The sequence below is a fragment of the Lutzomyia longipalpis genome, chromosome 3, assembly GCF_024334085.1.
Source record: "Lutzomyia longipalpis isolate SR_M1_2022 chromosome 3, ASM2433408v1".
NCBI lineage: Eukaryota > Metazoa > Arthropoda > Insecta > Diptera > Psychodidae > Lutzomyia > Lutzomyia longipalpis.
In genome coordinates this window covers 6,062,724-6,086,393 of record NC_074709.1, presented here as the reverse complement: position 1 = coordinate 6,086,393, position 23,670 = coordinate 6,062,724, and the positions used below count along the sequence as shown (strand labels likewise).

Here is a 23,670-nt window from a genome sequence, read left to right as displayed (position 1 = left end):
AAGCAGTGGCAAGAGGACTATATAAGGAGTCTAAAGGTAGTGACCCGACAGTTCCCGGTTTTATAGTTTATGAGAAAATCGACTTCCTTCTTGGGGTCGTTCAACGACCCCACCTTGGCGCTCTAAGGAAGCTCCAAGGTCTTGGCGGCCAGCAGGTTAATAACTTTTCTTGTGGTGGACGGATTGAGCTGAAATTTTTACACAACCTCCTCAGATAACCAAAGAACTTATTTCCAAAAGATGGGAATGGTATCTTTTATATTTATTAAGTTATAGCACGAAATATAGGGCTGGGGTCGTTCAACGACCCCGCTTGGCGGCCTAGAGGTTAAATAAAATATTTTAAATTTAATCAGTTTTTTAAAGAGAAAAAGAGTTTTAGAGGATGGCAAGGTGGAAAAGTCACATAATCTTAGGAAAAGTTGTTGGGAAATTTGGTCAAAATTAAATACAAATATGCACAAAATATTTTTATTTTTTTAAATTAAAATTAGGGAAATTTTATAGATTAATTAATTTAATTATTTAATTATTTAGGTTGAGAAAATGAGGATTTTTTTTAATTCCCTTCCGGTGAGCGTATTTAATTATTTAATTTATTTTTTAATAAAATCAGGGAAATTGTATAGATTTATTAATTGAATTATTAAATTCAATAAATCCTTAAGAACTTTTGAAAGAGAAATGAACAACACTCTTTAAATGTGTTCTCTTTTTTTCTTTCTTTTCTGGTGAACCACACACTTAAGAATTTTCCACCAAATCATACAAAGATAAATGCGTCACCCTTAAGTTTAAAAATGAAATTATGAAAATAAAAATATTTTGTGTATACAGTCATACCCCGCTTAATCAAGTATTGGTTAAACTCTTCTCACCAATTAATTTTATAATTGGTTAGTTGGTTGGTTTGTCTGGCGTAAATTGATAAATTAATTAAAAATAATTTAATTAATTAATTTTAATTCGTAAGAAGGTTTAACCAAGACTTGATTAAGCGGGGTATGACTGTATTTGTATTTAATTTTGACCTATGGTAGCGTATTTCCCAACAACTTTTCCTAAGATTATTACAGTAGGTAATTAATTTAAAAATAACAAATTATAGAAATAATTTTTTAATTGGTAAAATAAAAATTCTTGGCGCAATAAAAATAAAAGGAGATTAAAGTGTTAAAAAAGGTTAAAATCGAATATTTTTCATCTTATTTCACGTCACATCGTACCAAATGACTTAATATGAAAGAAAGGGATGAAAATTATTAAGGAAAAAACATAAATTGGGAAAAAAATAAATTATTAATTGGATTCGAACTCGCGACCTTTGCAACAAAAAGCCGTCCCGCAAAACCCATGCTGAATCCACGCTTTTCCTATTGTGGCATGAAGGCAGTATAAAAGCTGCGCAACACACGCTTAGGGGTGCTCCACGATGAAAACATGCACACACACACTCACACATCATGTTTGTATGGAAGTGTCATGCTATGGTGTTTTTACACCATTTTTCCCTCAAAATATCATTGGTTGATATTTTTAGCGGAAAAACTTATTAATTAATGTCCCTGGAATAAAGTTATGGCGAGAATTCATCCAATAATTCATATTTTTTGGCATAATTTTTGATCCAAATTCGCAAAGGATCAAAAACTATACCCATCTCATACATCTGTCTCTTTCTCAAAACATTCGTGCGTGCCAAATTGGGCGTCACACTGAGAAAATTTGCAAAGCGGCGCTTTCATGTCGCATTTTCAATGCAAGTCCATTGAAAATTTTGCGTAATTAACGCTATAATTTTTATTTGCAGTTTCATAGCAAAACTAATGATAATTACGGGCGAGATCTAAAAATTGCCAAAAAAATCGAATTTTATTAATAAAATGGGTATAAAGTAAAACAGGGCGTACTTTGACCCTCCACTTGAAATAGTTAGTGAATTATTTTGTTAAAGAAATTTTTCCAGGAAATTTTAATTTGCAAAGGATATCATTGTAGGGATGATATTCTATCGATTTGCAAAAAATTTGGTTTCAAAAAAAAATTTTTCCTATGAGTTATCAAAGAAATCCTCCGGAGGTGTATCAAGGGGTTTTCAGGGGAATCCTGGGGCTACGGTTTGGGGTCCCTTGGCCAAATTATCACTCAAATCGGTCAATATTGTGTTCCCCTAGGGGACTGCGTTGAAAAAATTAAAAAAGAAGCATTATTGGCTTTAAAAACTCAAATGGACCTATTTGAACTTCGCTTCATTTTTGGCCATTTTTCAGATTTTTGCCCAAAACCTTCCCAGGATCAAAATCCTGTGGATAATTTGAACATATTCTATTGTAAAAGGATGTAGGCTATACTTTTTGGTTGATTTTGGATTAGGTTTCCCAATCATCTGACCAAAATCAAGCAATAATAGGCCGGACCTATCTAAATTTCGTCCACTGTAGAGATCTATCAATGAAAAGCTGAAAATAGAAAAGATAAAAATAGACAAACAAAACTACAAAATGAAAAGGAAATTGTTGAACTTGTTGAATAAATTAAAATGATCAAAATGATTGAATTAAAAAATCTAATGGAGAATTGAGAATTAACGGGATTAACCCTTTAACGCCTATTAAGTTTAAAGAATTTATTGATTTGTCCAACTTACACGGATTTCTAATAATAATAATAAGTAATTTCATTGAATGTAATTGGTAAAAATCTTAGGTTAGAAATTCAGATAAAAATTGGACAAACCAATAAAATTAAAACAGTGGCGTGACCAAGAATCTATTAAAAATGATTTATATGTTTTTTTAATTCAAAGAAACGTAAAAAATTGATTAAAAAAGATTTGATATTGTACCTTTACTAATCTTTACGTTGGACATTTCTCTTCTAACGTTTGATGCTAATTTAGAATGATTCACGATTTTTTTACTTTGTCATTTGTATTCAAACATTTGACAGCTCTTTTAAGTTTTTTTTCTAACGTTCAACGTTTCAATTCTTTCACTTTTCAGTTAATTTTTTTTTAATTTGACGTTTTTATTCTAATTTGGCGATTTTTTTCTGACGTGTGACGTTTCTTTTCAAACTTTTTGACAGATATTTTTTTAACGTTAGAAGATTTCTCTTCTAATGTTTTTTTTTTAAATTAAATTTTAGCATAAAATGAATTTATTTCGATCTCTGATAAAGTTTTTGACTCTCTGACCTTTTTGAGGGCTTTTGAGGGTCTCTAACATCGAAACGAAGAATTCTCAGCACTAAAAAATGAATAAATAAAAAACATTTTCTCACTTTTTCTGATAGATTTTATTTTATTTTTATCAATTTGTCTCTGTGATATTTTTCGTTCTCAACCTTTTTGTTTGTTTTTCTTTTTTTTTGGTAATGTGTTTAACACAAAGAACTATATTTTATTTTAGAGTTAAAATCTTGAGAGTTTCTTGCATAAAATCTCACATTCCAAATTTTTTAGGGATTTTTCTTTAGGAAAAGACAATTTTCTTTTACAAAATATATTTACAATTTTTTTTTGAAAATGAATTTTCAGTGCCAAAAAAATCATTTTGTGGAAATTAAAACATTCCACATGCGCAAATCTCTTTTTTTTTCGAGACTAGTTGGGATGAAAATAATAAAATTGAAAATATAGAACTTAATAAAAAAAAATGCGCTAATCTAGAGAACTGATTAGAGGTTAAAAAGTCTCTCTCAATGTTTAAAAAAATGCTTCTCTCAGTAATTTGATTCAGATGATGAATCAAAAATTAAAAAAAAATGGCTTCGAGACAAAAAAAAAACAAATAATAAAAAAATGGGAATGATGGGGAGGATTTTTTTTGGGGGGGATCTACAGAGGATTGAGGGGAAGAAGGGGTATATAGACATTTTTTTTTCAAAGGAAACACACACACACATACAAAGGGGGGAAAAGGAGGGAAAAACATTCACTCACACATAAAAATTTAAAAATTGAACATTCACTCTGCAACAGAGATGCGAGATATTTTGGATCTCTGTCAGTTGTCCTCGCCATCGGCGCTCTTGGACGCCTCTTGAGACGCTCCACCACTTGAGGCTGCTGCTGCCGTACTCGTGGACGACGTTCCCTCTGTGGGCGCCACTTCCGGCTGTGCTGGCACTTCGGGCGCGGCCTGTCGGAAAACCTCGAGCACCTCAAAGTGCGTAAAGAGGTTCGTAACGCCCGTGTCAAAGTGCAACATACGCGTCAGGGATGCTCCCAGCCTCTTCAGCAGATCCGTAAAGGCCTTCTCATCGCGCCTTATCCACGGTCTACGATCATCCAACACCTGATACGGTGTCACGTGCACATGCAGATTAATATTCAGCCGTGTGAGTGTCTCCAGTAAGCTCCGTGATGTGATCCACGTATTCTTGGGTGCACTGTGACCCCCATCGAGCCAGTACATGTCACGTATGCGCGACACCAGCCTCATCATGCTACTATCATCGGGCGTGAGTGTCTTGAGGTAGTGGAACTCATAGATGAACTGATTGAGTACCACACTACCCTTGCTAAAAGCAATCAGGGTGAGTTGTGCCTTATCCAAGTTTAAGCTGTCACGCCACCAAAGTAAATCGCTGGCATTAGGAACACTCGCTGAGCCCACGGACTCCTCAGCGGCCTGAAAATTAAATTTATTGTTTTATTTTAAAAATAAAATTGAAAACTTTTTGTCTGAGTTTTTTAAGGAAAAAAAAACTCCAGAAGCGACTCTTTGAGTAAACTCTTCTTCCCGGAAAGTGTCATAAGTGGCTGCAAATTGTGCATCCATCCTTTTCAGTGCATGAGGAAGTTTCTAAGGGATCTTAGGAACTTCCTTTTCAACACCCGGTTGATCCTTGATTTCATTTAGGGGACAAAATCTGAGTCTTCCCAAAATAGACAGATTTTGTCCCCTAAATGAAATCAAGGATCAACCGGGTGTTGATAAGGAAGTTCCTGAGATCCCTTAGAAACTTCCTTATGCAATGAGCAGGATGAACGCACAACTTCCAGCCACTTATGACACTTTCCGGGAACACATTAAAACGTTCCGGGAAGATAAGTTTATTTAAAAAAGTTTACAAACTTCAGAGGTGCAATTCACTACTTAGTCGGGCTTAAAAAATTAAGTTGGTTTTTAAGTCAGTCTTGAGGTTTTAGGTGAATTTTTTTAAGTCTGACTTAAAATTTGTAAGTCGGTCTTAAGGTTTTAAGTCAGAATAACATTTTACAAATTAACTAACTTAATTAACTTTTCAATTTTTAATTTCCAATAAGTGCGTCTGACAATTTCCCATAAAAATTTGTAAAATTGATTGAAAAATATGCAATTTGTTAATCTGACTTAAAATTTTTAAGACCGATTTACAAATTTTAAGACTGACTTAAAATTTTTAAATCAGATTTAAAAAAAAACTGACTTAAAGCCTTAAGACCGACTTAAAAACAGATTTAAATTTTTAAGTCCGACTGAGTAAAGTCAAGTTACTAAAATCAGAATCTTAATATTTTTGTTTTTATTTTATTTTATTATTCTAAAATATTTAGAAGCTATAAAAATGTTAAAACTGCTCACATTATGTAAGCTGTTGTAAAAAATAACTATTTTTCAATAAGAATTCTAGGAAGCATAATAAATAGTTAATAACCAGCTAACAAAAAAATTATAGAAATTTTTTTTTTAATATAAAACTAAACAAATATTAAGGGATGAAAATATTTTAAGATTGAGAAAATCTCAAACTGTGAAAGCAAATATATTTTTTAGAAATTTCTAATTTTGAAATGAATAGAAAATTGAGTTTCTAAGCAAAAATCTGAAAACCAAATCATAGTGAAAATCAATTTCTATTGAAATTTGAAAAATAAATGCAAAAAATATGCCTTGAAATTTTCCAATAAATTCATGAAATTTTAGAAATAAATACCAAAGTTTTCATGAAAATTTTCAATAGTTTCATCAACTTCAAAACACTGTTAATGTGAGAAGAACATTACTTAAATTAAACATTTTTATCTGTAGAACTGTAGAATCTATACCAAAGAATAAAGTAAAAATTAGGCTTTGACTTCATTTTGCTGAAACCGACAGCAACTTAGAATTTGAGTCACCTAACAAAGTTCTAGCGTTCTATAAGAACTATCTTTTGCAAGAAACCGCAGTGTTAAATCTCAAAAAATAAAATGATTCAAAATGACGGCCATGAAAGGTTTAGGGCTAGAAGTTTTGGCGTAAAAATCTGCATTTTTATAGATCCTCAACCTTTCGAAAATTTCACCTTTTCATCTATTACCGTCTTTGAAATTTGAAAGGATTTAAAATAAAAAAAGAAAAACTCACTTGAAGTAAATCGAGAGATAAATCCGTCGGTAGTCTTGGAATTGAATTGCATGCATTGTCCTTACAGGAGAAACCACCAATTCCACTATCTGATTCCACATTCACCGTATCCTGCACCTGTAGTATATCAATATCCATATCCTGCCCTGTATCCTGCCCCGCGGAATTCGATGTTACCGTTGACGTTGTCGCCGTTGATGCTGCTGCTGCGGAATTTGCCGAAGCTGTAATTTGGCTGATGAGCTCACTTTCCGGGATTGAACGAATCCTCACAGGGATATTCTGGAGGAGTCTTTACGCAAAAGGAAAAATTTCATTTAAAATAAAAAAAATTTCACCAAAAAAGTGAAAGTTTTCCTTACTTTTCAAGATGCTGCAACGCATGATTCATGGGTGTATGATCGGGAATGCCGGCATTGCAGCCCCTTACAAAGTTATCATAGCAGCTGAATGTTTTGAATTCCATTCTAGGAAGGAAGATGAAATAGGGAACACTTACTCTACGGAAGAATTTTATCAAACTCTCCCCCTCAAATTCTTACCTGACGGCCTTTATTATCACAATGTGGGACTTTGGGAAATTATTCCGCAGCATTAGTGCTGTATTCTCCAAATTATACTTAATGTAGGCCTTACTGTCCCGATGGACTTGCATATTTTCAGGGAAATCCTGCCAAAAGAATAAAAGGTGAAAATGTACTGGTAAGCTGACCAAGCTTACGGGAGCTGTGTTTCTTTCAGTGTACCAATTTTGTGAGAGCAAACTAGAATGCGAATTAACTAAAATACGCGCAAAGTCGGGAAAAGTAGAAAAGTCATCCCCCAAGAAATGTTTGGAAGGCCATATCTTGAGAACGGATCCATAGATTTTCATAATTTTTTTTTGTTTGAAAGGTCTTGAAGTCAACTATAACATATCGAAAAATGAGAAAAATTTATGTCACCATTTTCGAAAAATTCGAGTTCGAAATTTTCGAAAACTTTGTTTTTGACTTTAGCGCCTCTTGCGGTCATTTCTCGAAGTTGCAATGTTCTAGACATTTGTAGGGTTTCTCGAAACCTTTCATTTGCGCTTGAGTTGATCAAGATCGCACTTGTAGAACCCGAGATATGACATGCCAACTTTGGAAGGCTATATCTCGAGAACGGATCCATAGATTTTCTTCATTTTTGACATGAAGTTAGATACTATGGTCAGCTACAACATATGAAAAAATGAAAAAAATTTATGTCGTCGTTTTCGAGATATTCATCGAAAACTCATCGAAAATTTTGTTTTTGATTTTTGGCCCCCTAGCGGTCACTTTTGAAACTTTGGATGTTCTAGAGAGTTGTAGGGTTTGTTGAGATTTTTCATTTGACCCCGGGTTGATCAAAATCGGTCAAGCCGTTTTCGAGTTATGGTCGATTTTCGATGAAAAATTGTGGCAGCCATATTGGCTAAACGGCTTGACCGATTTTCGAAAATGAGGTATCGTTAGAAAGCTCTTGATGGCCCCTACAACATATCTAAATTTCAGATTTTTAGCTATTACAGGGGCTGAGATATAGCGAAAACAAAATTTTGAGGTTATCCAAAATGGCGGACGGGGGGGTGGGGGGTAAAATTTGACATCATAATCGGATGTCTTCCGGTCGATATTTAAACTTTGCCGTTTACCGCAAGTCTCTATCTATCACCGTTCTCTCGCAATTTAGCGATTGATTCCGGACGGCCGGACGGCCGGACGGCCGGCCGGAAAAAAAATTTTTTGGCGCATACGTTTTTTGGAATGTGGGGAACCTAATTCGTGCTCATCTCAAGTTTGAGCCCAATCTGACGACTTTCGATTTTGCTCGGTACACAAAAGCTGTGTCTGAAAGAAACACAGCTAAAAACACTAAACTGCAGAAAATGCTTAGAGTTGAATAAACATCTCCAACTTTTGCTGCATTCTCTCGGTATTTTGTTTATAATTCCGCATTGAATTAAATTGAAAGAAAAGAGATAAATTCTGAGAAAAAGAATTTCCGTATCTTTTCACGTGCTTTTGATCTTTATACGCTCGTTCTAAGAGAGAGCGGGAGAGAGAGACGGGAGACTTACTATGAAGAGAGTTAGTAATGTATTGAAAAACAATTTCAGTATATTCGCATAAAATGAATCAAATTGAACCAACATCTAAAATTAGTTATTATACCCTCCCTCCCCCCTCCTTCCCCATTCATTTGTGATCTTCACAGACAAGAGAGAGAGAAAATGCTTTAAATATTTTAATTTTATCTCCTCATTAAAATGAAGCACGCTGTCCATTAAAAAAGAGAAGAAAAACTTTTCTTTTGAAGCTTCAACATCGATTGGGATGGACCTACCTGAATGTCTCCGCCAAAATAGACAACTGCCGTATTTTCTGGCTCCTCTCCATCCGCCTCAGAATGCTTCTGAAGTGGTGGGCAGTAGATAACATCATTTACGCGCCCCTCGAAACCACTGACGCCCGTAAGGCGAATTGGTCCACCGCCACCGGTGCATCTTGCTGGGTTATTCCCCAGCATTCTCCGTCGTTTCCGATGCGACGCCCCAAGTAAATTCCTTCGTCGGTTCTCCCCTTTCCTCTCCCGTCGTCCAACTCTACCTAGAGCGTGAATATTGCGCGAGAGTCCCTGGGAGAGAAGTTATATTCAATTTTTGTTATTTTGATAAGTTATTAATAAGTCAATTGAGTGGGGAGAATGTTTATATAAATTGATTTTTTTCTAGAAAATTATTCGAAATGAATTTTCTTAGAGTTTTCGGTGATTAAAATAGTTGCGTTGGAGGGTATTTTGGGGTGTATAAACACCCTTAAAATTGAGATATAGATTAGGCTAGATTAGGCTTCTCTTTAATCACTTTGAAAGCAATAATTTTCTAGCTAAAAGAAACGAAGCTGTACCCGGAGTTGTTTCAAACATTAGGGGAACGTTAAACGGTCGAAATGCAAGAAGAAATAATAAAAAAGGTTAGAAAAAAAAGTTAAACTTTAGAAATAAAATGTTCAAGGGATATTAAAAGAAATATTAAACGTTAGAAAACAAACGATGTAAGCTAGAAAAAAATGAGAACGTTAGAAAAGATATCAAACTATAAGGATAAACACTAAGAAATTAGGAAAGAAAAGTCAAATGAAAGAAATTAAATGTCAAACTTTAAAACAAGACATGCCAAACCTTAGAATAAATTCCAAATGTTAGAGAATAAACGTAAAACGTTAGATGTTTAATAACAAATGTAAAGATTTGAAAAAAAAGAGGATAGTCTAAAGTTTGAAGTGAAATGTTAATCGTTATAAGAGTTAGAAAACAAATATCAACGTTAGAAAAAAGTTTAAAAAAAATTAAATAAATGTCAATTTGTTGAAAAATAAATAAATAACGTTAAAAACGGTAAGTAAAACTTACGGGCTGTGATTCTTTCTTTGTCAGTGAAATGTGAAATTAACTGAAAATTGAGGATGGGCAAATTTTGAGGAAGGCTTTCTCGCGCACCGAATCACAGCCAACGCGAAGAAATTTTGTGAAAAGCCTTAATCGTGGGCGTTGGCTGTGATTCGGTACGCGAGAAAGCCTTACTCAAAATTTGCCCATCCCCAATTTTCCGTCAATTTCACATTTCACTGACAAAGAAAGAATCACAGCCCGTAAGTTTTACTTACCGTTCTTTCGCTTTATACTGTTCCATCCATGCTATATTTAATTTTTATCTTTACAGTTTATATATATTTATCTTTGCATTTTTATATGTATATATAATGTATATATCTATGCATTTATATATATTTTACTTTACTTTTATATGTGTATATATAAAACGCCCCGCTTCGCGGGGCATTGGTCTTATGCAACTCAAGATATGACATGTAAACTTTAAAACGCTTTATCTCCGGAACGGCTACATAGATTTTCTTCATTTTTGGCATGGTGATAGATACTATAGTCAACTATAACATATCAAAATATGAAGTAATTCTATAAAGCGGTGCTCGAGATATTCTTCGAAAACTCATCGAAAATTTTGTTTTCGATTTAAGCGCCACTTGCGGTCATTTTTTGAACTTGCGATGTTCCGAGCAGTTGTAGGGCTCGTTAATATCTTTCATTTGAGCCCGAGTTGATCAAAATCGGTCAAGCCGTTCTCGAGTTATGGCCGATTTTCGATGAAAAGTTGTGACGGCCATATTGGCTAAACGGCTTGGCCGATTTTCGAAAATGAGGTATCGTTGGAAAGGTCTTGATAGCTCCTACAACATATCAAAATTTCAGATCTCTAGCTAATATAGAACCGGAGATATAGCGAAAACAAAATTTTGAGGTTATTCAAAATGGCGGACGGCGGGGTGGGGGGTGGGATTTGACTTCATAATCGGATGTCTTCCAGTCGATATATGAACTTTGCCGTTGACCGCAAGTCTCTATCTACTACCGTTCTCTTGTAATTTAGCAAAAGGTTCCGGCCGGCCGGCCGGACGGACGGCCGGACGGCCGGACGGAAAGATTTTTGGCGCCACCGTTTTTTGGAATGTAGGGACCCTAATTCGTGGTCATCCCAAGTTTGAGCCCGATCTGATGACTTTGCATTTTGGAGTGTACACAGAAGCTGTGCTTCTTTGAAGAAAGAATCACAGCTAAAAAGAAACGTCGAGAATCAGCAAACAAATGTCAAACGCTAGAGAAAATATTAATCGTTTGAAAAGAAACGTCAAACAGCAGAATTCAAACATTGGGCCTCATTCAGCGACCAAGAAACCCTTGAAATTTAATTGAAATCTTGAAACTTCACAACAAAGTTCAAAGTTTTCAAGAGTTTCTTCGTCACTGATAGGCCAATTATTGTCAAAATCAACTACTTCGAATGCAAGAATCATTAATATGGATTAGTAATAGTCTTGATAATCATAAGCCGTTAAACCTAAATTTTTCTTCTAAACTAATTTTTAAGCATCCTTGAAAAATTATTCTTAAACACCGTTTTTGAAGAAATTATTTTAATCTTTATAAAAAAAAATTAAAACATCAGCCAGTTTTTTTTTATCTTAAGACCTTAAAATAAAATGATAAACAAGGGAAAATTAAAATCTTTCAAGGGAAAAATGTTCTTTGGATATACTTTTCTTTAAAAAATAAATAAATAAAAAAAAAAGATTTTCTCCTGATTTTCTGTCAGAAATTAATAAGCGATCAATGGATTCATAAATGCTTCAACATTTTTTTAAAAAGACTTTTTCGTCTATTTGCTAAAATTTAAATATTTTAAATTCAAACTAAAAGTATTTAAGTCCCTTTTCTCAATTTATTCAGAACAAATAAAAGATTTTCTTCTATCTTTTACTAATTAAATTGAAACTTTAAAAAAATTAAATTAACAATTTTCTTTTACTTCCAAAGACAAATAAATAACACTTTTTATATTTAAAAAAAAATGTTTTCACGGTAAGAAAATGTGGAAAATTGTTGACGGGAAAATGAGAATGATCATCAAACCCAAAAGGTCTCTCAAGGTTTTTTCATATTATACGTAAACTACACCGTCTTATGATGCGAATGTATCGCGTTGAAATTGTGAGTTTGTGAATTATATGTGAAAATTTTATGAGATATTTTACATGAAATTTCCATGCTAAAAATAGCTGCCTGGTGAATATTTTCCTGGCGATGCCTTCCCCATCATTCTGCCAGCAAAGTCACAAATTTCTGACCCACTTAGCGTCTCTCCTTTACTTTTCTCTCCTTTCCCATAAAAAAAACTCTCACTCTTCACACATTCACCGCCACCCCGTCAATTTTCACAAATTAAAATAAATATAATATAAAAAACTAATGGAATTCTCGTGCTATCTCCCGCGCGAATTGCTTTCGAGGGCGCACTTTTAACCAAAATAAATATCATCTGAATCTCTATCACCATCACCACCACCGCAGCATTTTGCAAATCTCAACCGAAGATCCTCCATGCAGAGTCGGAGATCCTCCTTCATTTCCTTCATCTTCACACGCACCTCCTCGCGCATGAGATTGTACGCCATGGCCACGAGTCCCATGCCGAAGAGCATGTAGACAAAATTGATGGCAAGTTTGGTTTGTTTCCCACTCTGGGAATCGAGGATATTGGCTCCCGGAACAAAGTCCCCAATGCCAATCTTGCACAAGCTCGTTACGCAAAAGTACGCGGAATCGAGGTAATTCCATCCCTCCCATTCGGCAAACATCACCGTTCCCGTCACCACGTACGCAATGATCACCCACAGGCACGCCGTTGAGGGCACAATGACCTTCTTCGGTAGTCCAGACTCTGGGTCAATGGTAACCACATCCGATCCACCCTCGTGGCTGCATTCGTGGAACCAACGATAGAGCCACTTGAAGCACTGTGCCAGCACCTTGCCCATACTCAGGAAGTACAAAATATACAGCGGAATCCCAAAGGTGGCATAAATCACCGTCGTCCCCTTGCCCCACTGTGTCCTTGGCACCATATTCCCATAACCAATCATCGTAAAGACCGACAGGCAGAACATTAGAGCCGCCGGGAAGGTCCACTTCTCATCAGGCGTCCTCCCGTCGTAGCCCTTCTTCACGAGAGCCGCAAAGTCCGTCTGAAAGCGCATCAGCACATCATCCGTCTCGTGCTTCCACACGGAATTATTAAATAAATTGTGCTCCTCCACAATTGCCCAGAGATCCAGTGCGCAATTCCTCCGCAGACCCATTGCCTGTTCCAGCTGCGGATTTGCCTCCTGCGTCTCAATGGACATAAAAGCAGCCGCACCCACGAGAGCATAGCCAACAATGAGTGCCCCCACACCCACTTGTGTACACATAAACGCCACAAACTTCCGGCAGCAATCCTTGATCTTTTCACGTGGATCACTGCCCGCCGTTGAGGATGAGCCGCGACTTCGTACTGAAGCTCTCTGACGCATCCTTCCCACGCACACAGACACGCGAGTTTGCACTGAAACGTGAGCGCGCACCGAGACGCTTTTTACTTGACTAAAACTTAATGAGATCGTCGGATCTCTCTTCAGCTTTCCCGACACAAATTTCTCACGGAGATTGCGCCAAGAGCGTGAGAAGTTTGAGAGAGAAGCTCGCAATAAGAGAGAACTTTGAGAGAAACTCAAAACAAATCCAAAAGAAGTTTAAGGAGCTCAAGAGAATTTTAAAAATCAGAGATTTTTTTGAGAAGAAAAAACATTAAAAATTTATTTTTTTGGGATTTTTTTTAAATGATAAAAATTTGCCTTTCGTAGTTAATATTTTTCTCTCTTTCTCCCGCATTTTTGGGAAAGGTTTTTAAATGATTAACCCTTGGAGGACTTTGCTGGCCACCGTGGATAATTTGACTTTTTTAACTCGTCCCAAAATTTAAATTTATTTAATATTTCATGATAAATTCTACATCTATGTGTAAGGAAATTCAATAGAAAGAAAACTTTGAAAAAAATATGGCTTTAAGAGAAAATTAAGTTCAAAGTTTTGAGGTTAGAAACCTCGATCTTCCATGGGTTAAAAACGTTAAGAAGTCATTTTTTACAAATAAATTAAAAGATCCAAAATTCACCAGTCCAAGCGAAAAAGCATGCAATGAAAAATCGTAAAAATGCGACAGAAAAAGAGAAAAAAAATGATATTCTACGAAAGGCAGAGTGAGAGGGAATGATAACAAATAAAGAATCCTTAATTTTTTGGCAAATTTTTAACTCAATAGCACCATTTTTTTTAAATTAATTAATTAATAAAATATAAAAAAATACTTAAGAGGCTGCTCTCATTGGATATTAAAATTTCAAAGATTTGCCTAAAAATACAAACTATGACGTCACTTGTATGTACTTTTAAATCTCATTTGTCGTTTTTTTTTCTTGTTAAAAATAAGAAAAAGAAAATTTTTAGACCAAAATAATATTTTCTTTCACTCTCTTATATTTTTCAATGAGAAAAGCATTTTTCCATGTTTTTCTCTGAACTATTGTGACCAACTGAACCCCAACCTTCCCTATTCAGTTGCTTTTGCAAAAATAAGGAAGAGACTTATCAAGAAAATCGCAGAAACCAATAAATTTACTGAAAATAACAATTTTGACCATTGAAAATACATAATTAGAGAAATTCTACGAATGCTGTTTTTCATGACGCACTCAGAACTTTGCATTCACTCCCCCTTTCCACACAGAAAAAGAATCTCTCTCCACAAATTGGCGTCTCGGAGAGAGCGAGAGCGGAGCCCAAGGATGTGTGAGAGACGTTTATTCTCCTCGGCTACACTAAAATTAGCCTATTTGCGAGGCAGGAGGGCATGTAATGTGGAGTGGAGGAAGACCCACACAATCCCATCAATCTGGGCTCAAAGAAAATCCACAATCCATTGAGTTTTCAGCGAGATTCTCTCGCTCTCCCCGGATTTCCTCGCGTTTTGTTTGTTTACATTTCGGCTTTTTGCATTTGGATGGATAAATTCTCCGCCCAAAAATACATCAATTGGCCCAACAATAGGCAGTGTGGTGGGTTGATTTGTGCAAAAGAAGCTTACCTGGTGATTCGTTTCGATGGTGCCTGGGAAGCGTTTCTCCTTGGATGCCAAGGAGGATCAATAAAATGCCATAAATTGATCCCCTGAAACTCGTTGTTTTTTTTTCTTAGGTTAGGACGCCGTTCACTTTCACATGCACTTCCTGCACAAAGAATGCCCCTTTGCACGTTGATTTGCAACCCTTTTGTAAGTGCGTCACTTTATTTGCGTGTAGAGTTGTTTTTGAGTGGATTCTGGGGGGGTTTTCCGTGTTATTTTGTGCTTTTTGAGGGAAGAAAAATCCACCAAAACACGAGAAAAAATGACAGCACAACCGCAGCGACCTCTATGCGCGGAAAAGTATCCGAGGTTCCTCAGGCGTATTGAGACTTTCTTTGAAATCTCCCAAGACAAAATGAGACATCTTTGTGGACAAATTGATCTTGCTGGTTTTCTTGCGGAAAAACTTTATTGTAAATTCATTTATGTATTGTTGCATTCAAAGAAATCCCTAAAAAAGGAATTTTTGTAAAGTATAAATCGATTTCCTTGCAGAAAGGATGGAAAATTGGGAGAATTGAATTAACTCTGTAGTCTTAATTTTTTTTCGGCGCAGTGGACAAATTGACGGTTTGCAATCGTGGGCGATTTCTATTGGAAGCGTTCGCATTTGATTTTCATTATAAGTCCGACTGTCTGACCCAGAAGGTGTTTCCTCGTGATCTCTGCCCCATCTCTCCATATTCTGATCGAAAGCAATTCAGTGAAGGAGTTTTTTTTTGTATAGCCGGCTCACAGAATGAAGTGCTTTTTGCTGGTTTTCCTGGCTGTGGCCTATGTGGCTGCAGATAGCAGTAAGGGCCCCACGGTGACCGAAAAGGTGCGTAGATTTCTCGAGAAATGCGTCGTCAATGAGATGCAGAAATTCCCCATTGTCCAGTCTTTGTTACGTGGCGTTGGGTGTGAGGTTATGTTCACATCAACTTGTTCCCGGATTCATTGACCCTTCGCATTCTTTCCCGGAAACTTGTTTCAGTGCTAATCTCAATGCTCATTTGTTGTTTTATTTCAGGTCTACTTTGACATCACAATTGGGGGAAAGCCTGCGGGGAAAATAGTTATTGGTCTCTTTGGGGGAACTGTTCCCAGGACGGCAAAGAACTTCAAGGAATTGGCTGAAAAACCAGAAGGCGAAGGGTAATTCCTCTTCAATTCCCATTCAAACACAGAGCTCTAATCCCATTTCCTTCATACAGGTACAAAGGAAGCAAATTCCATCGTGTCATCAAGGACTTTATGATCCAAGGAGGTGACTTTACTCGCGGCGATGGTACTGGAGGTAAGTGAAGAAGAAAAAAACATCTCATTCTTCCAGAAATTAGCAATATCACGCCAATTGATCAATCAGTGGGTGGGAAAAGTGTTTGTCACTTCCATTTCGTGCTCTCTTGAGTATATCCCTCCAATTCCCCGCGCTAAGTGCCTAATCATGAATTTCCTGTGTCATGAGACACCAATTTCCGCCCGCATACAATTCGCCTTTTATGCAAAAGATTACAATGAAAGGGTATAACTATGGAGATGCAAAGAGATCACAAGATTAAGAATTTCATCGCGGGAAAACATTTTATTTATGAAGAAAAAAATGTGTCCAACGGTGGATTCGATCCTATGAATAAGAAGTTGTTAGGTGGCGTCTATGTGCATTGCTCTAAATTTCTTCTAATTAAGAAGTCTGGGATAGCTAACAAATTGACATATTCTTGACGAATCTTGAAGAATTTTGAAATGAAAATTCATTCTGGATAAATAAAATCGATAAAATCACACCAAAAGCCATAAAAGATATTAAATCTTTTATTTCTAAAATTTTCTCTTTCCTACTACCTGATGATTATGTTAAATTTGCATCGAGACTTCTTTCTATTGGTGCGCAGTAGTGCCAATTAAGGGCTTAGCGCGAATTTTTAAGCCAATCAGGGCTGTTATCTACAGATTCTTCTTCTTATTCATTCAAATATCAATTAAATTCGTTCTATGCAATTGAATAATGATCGTTCTGAATAGAATAAAGATTTTTTTCTTTTTATCTGCATTTCTGTCTACAAAGAAAACATTTTTAATTTTATAAATAGTTTTCCACGTAACGTTGAATTTATTAAGTAAAAATTTTCAAATTCATTTTTCATCTAATGATTAGATAAGACGAAAAAAAAATTAACTTATCATTGTAGATAAGAGTTCTGTAATAGAAAGGGGTGGTGATGATAACTTATGCAAATACCTGCTGTTATGATTATTAATGCTTGTATGTGAAAAGAAAAAAATGTCATTCCTTTCGTGATAAAGGAAAATTATTCATCTAAAATTCTTTTAATATTTCTTAATAGATTTCTTTAAAGTTTAGGAATAGTTTAGTTAATTAATTTGGGGAAAAAGACTGCAGGCAGTGCTAGAAACTTGAAAATTGGCATAAATGTTCCTTAGTGCATACAAAGAAAGGATAATGAGTGTAGTTAGATTTGGTCTGCTAAAAGCATATGGCGGCCAATTTTCAAAATGGCGTCTATTTTAGCTAAAATGCAATCTTAGGTAAGTCGTAGGTAGCTGAAATTTTAGTATGTTATAGCTGGTATCAATACCTTTCCAACGATAGGTCATTTGACTTCCTAGGTCTCCTAGTATTCGAAATATTGCCATTTTTAGGTTTTTATTTAGAAGCTCATATCTCCGGTTCTACATAACCTACAAAGATCCTTTGACTTATTGTTGAAAAGGCCTCGCAATACTTTACAACTCTCTAGAATATTTCAAACCAATTAAAAGAACATTTATGGGTCAAAAAATGTCATTAAAAAATTTTTTTCAGACGTTTCCAAAACTTGAAGTAATAGGAAAAACATTCTTATAAATATTTCAAAAGCAGAATTTAAACGGAATTGTTCCGGATCGAATGGGCAGTGTAGTGTAGCAGAGAGTCTACGTGTAGTTTATGCTTTATTGTCCTTTCTGGAGATCATCATAACCTAATTTTTAAACTTAAAAAAGCTTCAATGCTTAATTAGTAATTGGATTCTGAGCTCTGGCTGTAGCTAACAGAATAAAATATTGATGATTGTTTCAATGAAAGTCTCCTGTACGTTTAATAATTATAATTCATTAAAAAATTGATAATTTAATATTAATTATGGGATTTAAAGAAAAAAGAATATGGCGGGTGCGTCCTTTTTCAACCCTCTAAAAATTACCTTACACGACATTTCCACCAATTATGTGGATCTGTCCTCGGACAATCCGCATATGTCTGTTCGCGAAATTCTTTTTGATTAAATTCTTTCATTTTAACCTTTCCTTGGTATTTCTTATCGATGCTTTCTATTCTCTAACATCCTCAGAATGAACCAACTCTTATTCTTAATTCAGAGAAAATTCAAAAAGAATTAAAAATAAAAAAAATGTTGCAATTTGTAGGTCGTTCCATCTATGGGGAACGTTTTGAGGATGAGAATTTCAAGCTAAAGCACTACGGTGCTGGATGGTTGAGTATGGCGAATGCTGGTAAGGATACAAATGGTTCGCAGTTCTTCATCACAGTCAAGAAGACCCCATGGCTCGATGGGCGCCACGTGGTGTTCGGCAAGATCCTCGAGGGTATGGATATTGTGCGGCAGATTGAGAACACAAAGACTGATGGGCGTGATAAGCCGGAACTCGATGTCGTGATTGCGGATTGTGGCTCAATTCCAGTTAAAGTTGAAGAGCAATTTGCGGTGGACAAGAGTGATGCCACCGAATAGAGGATAATTTTTTTTCCGCATTAGCTATAAATCCGTCAACGTAAAATAGAATTAAGGAGGAAGGCTCAGGAGAAGTTGGAATTTACGAACAAACAGCGATTTTTTTTAATTAAAAAATGCTGTCTAGCAAGGATTTTCCCGAAGATACTTCAACAAGACAGATTTTCTTTCCGAGAGATTGCATTCAACTCGTTTTTTTTTTTTGTAACAAACAATAAGTGAAAATAAAAGAATTTTTTTCAATTTCTATAATGTTATTTCTTCTCACAATTTTATTGTTTCTTCCCGTTCTCGCTCAAACAATTTAAACATTTTTTTCTTTTCAAAATTTCGATGAATTTCTCATACAAATAAAATATTGCTATTTATTCACATGCTGAATAACTTGGTTTTCTTTCTTTTAATTCTTCGAATGGGGGAAATTGTTTCTCTTTCTGTTTTATTTACAAAAGTATATATACACTGAAGAATTAGATATTTTTCTTTTGTACTTATTATACTTTTTTTTCATTTAAAATAAATAATTAACTTTCCATCTCTATAAGTTCATTCATTTAAGCACTTTTTCTCTATAGATTTTTTTTATTTCTATTAAGTTAATCCCATTTTTTTTCATTTTATGGATAGTCGCGAAATCTTTTTATTTTTTTTCTATATAATTAAAATTTCTTTCTCATTTAAAAGAAAAAATATAGAAAAGGTGATTTTTTTTCATTTTTTTTTTAGTATAAAATATCTTATGATCGAGATAATTAACTTGGCAGACTTAAAATGCGATGTGATTTTAATTAATATAATAAATCGTTTTAAATTTGATTTTCTTTCCGCTAGAACTTTCTTTTTAATATATATATTTTTTAATAATATTTTCCTATTTTCATTCTAATAAAATTAAATGAAAAATAAAATTTTTGATGAAAAATATCAACAAACTTGAATTTTCTTTTTATTAATAATTCATTTTTTTTAATATTCTTTCATTCATTAGGATAATTAGTTTATTTTTTTCTCTTAAGTTTGTAAATACTCGTAGGCCTTTTATTTATTCATTTTAGTTAGTTTATTATGTTTTTTTTTGTTCTAGCAATTTTTTTTTAAATATATTCTTTTAAGTAAAATGTTAACAATTCATTAAATTTTTTTTACAACTAATTTCTATTTCTCTAGAATTAATATCATTTTTATATTTTTTCTCATCGTAATAATATTGTCAAAATTCGCTTTTTTCCTTTTTGCAATTTTTATAAAAAAAAATTCTCTTGAAATTTTATTTTTAATAATGATACTTTCCATTTATTTTTGCTTGGCATTTTAGGCATTAAAATGTGCTTTCTTCCCAATGCAATCAATTTGTTTCTATTTCAATTTTATCCTCACATTGCAAATATTTTTTTGAGGGGTTAGTCATTCTATGATATTTTGTACATTTAATGATTTTTTCATTTGGAAAATGAAATTTTGCAAAGAAGTTTAATGTTTTTTTTTTTTATTTAATTCTGAAGCAGTTGCTATTCTGTTGAATATTATACTTTTTGTTCAAGTTGGTTCCTCTGGTTTTCCTACATTTTCTTTACGTTAGTAGTTTCTTTAATGCTTCAATTAACGTCGCTAATTTTTTTTTACAAGCTACTATGTGGGAGTTTGGTTTCAAAGGTTTGGAACTATGGCAAGGATGTTGTTGAAGCATTTCCTAAAAACGCTACTTGTAGTTTATTCTTATTTTCTTGTAAGCTCCGTTAACGACAAACCCTGGCTGAAACCAACGTCGTGATTCCTTCATTTATTTAATTATTTATTTATTTATTTTGCAAAAAAAGAGAGATGGAGGTTCCTTTTCCTTCTGAAAAAAATCTTTCTAAATCAATAAGTTTGACTAAAGTTCTACAGAATAGAAAGCAATGGATGCATGGATTCTATTCTACGACAAAATATTCTTCAAATTAACAAATTGCCGAAAGCTTTTAAATCATGAGATTTTTTCTTCAAAATAGATTTATCATTTGCCTTAATATTCGGTTTGGACAAAGTTTCAAGGAAAAGAGAAATCCAAGACTATAATTCAAATAAAAATAATATAAATTCAAATTCAAATTCAAAATCAGAATTTCAAGTTTTTCTAAGGTGTTGAATAGTATCCATAGATTATTTTTTAATTGAATTCGGAAAGAAACTTCTTTAAAAAAAAATATGTCGATACTGATAAAAATCTTTTCTCTTCTAAAAACTGATAAGTTGCTGTAAGATTTTGACAGATGGGTGTTTTTAAATCGTTCTATTATCGTTCTAAAAAACAAAAACAAAGAATTTGTTGTTCAGGAAAATAGCCAGAAAGTAATTTTCATTCAAAAATACGATGAAACGTAGAAATAAAATAAAAGATTTTTCTTAGAATATCAAAAATCTTATAACTGACGACTTGTAAGAAAAGAAAAGACTTTTCTCAGGATCTACGCCTAGAATTTTCCTTTAAATGCAAAATGGTTTTTTTTGGAAGATTATTTTGAAACTTTTTAATGGTTTTAATCGTTAGATCAGGAGGTTATCGACCCCTAAGCATTTTCTGTTTTTTTTTGCAATAATTCTGAAAATTAGATGGTCAGCCCTTTAAAAAAAAATAAGGCCGAAGATCTTTTTCCTTTTCTAAACAAAATAAAAGATTTTTAACAAGAAAAAAAAATAACTTCTAAAAATTAAGTTAAAAGACTTTCAAGCCCCCAGCTTAAATATTTATTTAAACTATTTCTTGCAACTATCTTTTTTTGATATGTGAAAAGTTTTTTATTTTGTGATATGGACTAAGATTGTAGATAGATGAGAGATTTCTGGAAGTATTTTGGAAAAATATTTTTTGTTTTAAAGTGAAAAATTTGTACATATTTTGAAAGGAAAAATATTTAACAATGACTAACCCCTTTTTGTGTCCCATAATTGTTGTTTTTTGTGGTTTTGTCATCATTCTCAAAGCTTTTATGAATATACCATCAAGAAAAAACCACCCTAAAATTGATATATACCCAACAAGCGATAGGTTTAATTCTTTTATCTCTCATAAATTTCCTAAAATTTGATAAACTTCGGCATTTATTTACAAATTTTCATCAGTTTTTGTTAACAAATTATTCTGATTCAGTTCAATCGAACTGCGCAGCAATATATATATATATTTTTTAAATAAGAAACTTTTTTTTTTCTATATCTTCTGTTTTTTTTCTTTCTTTCTAAAATATATATAAATCCTAGTGAAATGATCTTGTTTTCTTTACCTAAATTATGTTGTTTTTAGATATTTTGCTCTGCTTTGTTTATGCGCTATTAACAAAAAAAAACGGCGTTTGCGTGTTAATTTTTGTATTTTATTTCAATGTAATTTTAATGACACTTTTAAATGATTTTCTTCAATGTTTTTTCCCCATTTGTTACAGTTATAGAAAAATAAGCTCGTTTTCTAGAAGAATTAAATTTATATTTTACGCGAGAAAGTCTTGCGAAGGTTTTTTTTTTAATGTAGTTCTTTGTTTTTTTCTTTGTAACTACAGTAAATAAAAGGAAAAAAGGGAAAATTTTTTCATTTTTAATTTAAAAAATTATCGACATCTTTAGCTAATTGACAGAGTAAAAGTTCTTGTAATTCATTCATTTTTTGAATGTTTTTTTCAATATTTACAAATTGTTGTATATTTTTTTTTTCTTTTGGAAAATTCATTGAACAAGAAAATGTCCCATTTAGATTACTTTTCCAACGGTTCACGTTGTTTCTTCTTTTTTTTAATGAAAATTTATTTGATATAGAAAATAACTTCAATTCTATATTTTCTAGAATCTTACGGAATTCTCGCTTCTTCTATACAAATTATTAGAATATGCACTTTACCATGATGTTCCTATTTAAACATTTTCGAAATTTACTTTTTTTTTGTTTACTTAATTCTTTAATATAAATTCGTTTCAATAATTCTTTTTTTTTTCATCAAATTGAAAATGCGCTATTTTGGTATGGAAAATTCCATCGGAGTAGGACTTAATTGAAAAATTTAAAAGTATTTATATTTTAAAATTTTGAAATTATGAATGTAAAAAAAAATATTTAGGCGTGCATTGGCGAATTGAAGAGCTGTTTGTTTTGAAAAGTTTTGTTTTTTTCGATTTGAAAATTTTCAAAAATGTGCCATGCGTTACTTTCTGCTTTCATTGAGAAAAATTCTATTAATTATGCTTTTTATGTTTCTTGTTTTTTCAAATTGGAAGTTTTTTTTTTAAATGTTAATCTTCGCTTTTTTTTCAACCTATTTCTATTGTTATAAATCTTTTTTTTTGTTATATTTTGGTCTATTTTTCTATTTATTTTCTTTTCATTCGAAACTTTCGATTTCTTTCACTTTCTTCGGATTAAAATGCATGATGATTGCTTCAAAGTCTTTTAGAGATGGTATTTTATATTTTATTTATATAATTTTCAATTTTTTTCGTATATAATTCATTCTCATTTCTGACATTTTGCTATCTAATACAGTAAAATCCTAACATTCTAACATTTGGAGAGACTTAAGGAGAAAACCCCTAGAGGATTGACCCCACGACTCATTGATTCAGTTAAATTTGAAATTTCATTCCGCAGCGGAAATTCCCTAAAAATTCTCTCTAGCTTAAAAAATACTCAGGAATTTGAAGATTGTCAACTGTCTGATGGTGCCCTTTTGTCCGTTTGTTGCCATTCTGCCCTCTGTAGTCACCTCTCGTCATCAGATGTGTGATCATCACATTCGCGTGCATCGTCACGCGCTACAGTCTCATCGTAGTCGTAGAAGATGTTTGTCGTATCGACCGGCATATTAACGTCAATTGGCTCATTCACATCAATTACGCTTGAGGGTGAGAAATCCCCAACTGGTGGCTCCTTTGGGCTATCCACCATAATTGTAACGGTTGAAGTTGGCGGTCCGAATGTGTGGACATCGTCCTGTGGCGGCAAATCAGGTGGTCTACGCCTCACTTGATCATTTACTGCTATATA

At 33.6% G+C, this 23,670-nt stretch overlaps 3 protein-coding genes across 9 annotated transcripts in view; 1 reads left to right on the top strand and 2 right to left on the bottom strand.

Moving 5' to 3' along the window:
- Positions 1-3,282: 3,282 nt before the first annotated feature.
- LOC129791652 (mitochondrial protein C2orf69 homolog) lies at positions 3,283-15,219 on the bottom strand. 5 transcript variants are annotated; one of them, XM_055829912.1, is made up of 6 exons: positions 14,884-15,219; positions 8,688-8,978; positions 6,878-7,005; positions 6,698-6,802; positions 6,336-6,627; positions 3,283-4,634 (listed from the first exon to the last, which is right to left on the bottom strand). In XM_055829912.1, exons 2-6 carry the CDS (start codon positions 8,868-8,870, stop codon positions 4,008-4,010), a joined length of 1,335 nt encoding a protein of 444 aa, XP_055685887.1. In that variant the 5' UTR covers positions 8,871-8,978; positions 14,884-15,219; the 3' UTR covers positions 3,283-4,007. The 5 variants fall into 5 exon arrangements, 4 of the variants coding, with proteins under 4 accessions (XP_055685887.1, XP_055685885.1, XP_055685886.1 ...); XM_055829910.1 differs by having other exon boundaries at positions 6,698-6,835; positions 14,884-15,216; XM_055829911.1 differs by lacking the exon at positions 14,884-15,219 and adding an exon at positions 11,957-13,346 and having other exon boundaries at positions 6,698-6,835.
- Positions 15,220-15,467: 248 nt separating this feature from the next.
- Positions 15,468-18,906, top strand: LOC129791653 (peptidyl-prolyl cis-trans isomerase 5). The gene is made up of 4 exons (XM_055829914.1): positions 15,468-15,742; positions 15,935-16,059; positions 16,119-16,201; positions 18,334-18,906. Exons 1-4 carry the CDS (start codon positions 15,662-15,664, stop codon positions 18,657-18,659), a joined length of 615 nt encoding a protein of 204 aa, XP_055685889.1. The 5' UTR covers positions 15,468-15,661; the 3' UTR covers positions 18,660-18,906.
- A 15-nt stretch (positions 18,907-18,921) lies between these two features.
- LOC129791650 (sodium channel protein 60E) overlaps positions 18,922-23,670 on the bottom strand; it is a 99,587-nt gene continuing 94,838 nt past the window's right edge. For 2 of the 3 annotated variants that reach the window (XM_055829905.1, XM_055829908.1), the window contains exon 32: positions 18,922-23,663. In XM_055829905.1, coding sequence (XP_055685880.1) covers positions 23,386-23,663 — 278 coding nt within the window. In that variant the 3' untranslated portion in view covers positions 18,922-23,385. The remainder of the gene's footprint in view (positions 23,664-23,670) is intronic. The other variant, XM_055829906.1, reaches the window with a different exon arrangement.

Excerpts from the sequence above, each read along its gene's own strand:
- LOC129791652 (XM_055829910.1), bottom strand. The coding sequence starts at position 8,870 with ATGCTGGGGAATAACCCAGCAAGATGCACCGGTGGCGGTGGACCAATT. Across the intron at positions 6,836-6,877 it reads GTGATAATAAAGGCCGTCAG|AGTAAGTGTTCCCTATTTCA; the intron begins GTAAGAATTTGA and ends ATTCTTCCGTAG. Across the intron at positions 4,635-6,335 it reads TATCTCTCGATTTACTTCAA|GCCGCTGAGGAGTCCGTGGG; the intron begins GTGAGTTTTTCT and ends TTTAATTTTCAG.
- LOC129791653 (XM_055829914.1), top strand. The coding sequence starts at position 15,662 with ATGAAGTGCTTTTTGCTGGTTTTCCTGGCTGTGGCCTATGTGGCTGCA. Across the intron at positions 15,743-15,934 it reads GCCCCACGGTGACCGAAAAG|GTCTACTTTGACATCACAAT; the intron begins GTGCGTAGATTT and ends GTTTTATTTCAG. Across the intron at positions 16,202-18,333 it reads TCGCGGCGATGGTACTGGAG|GTCGTTCCATCTATGGGGAA; the intron begins GTAAGTGAAGAA and ends TGCAATTTGTAG.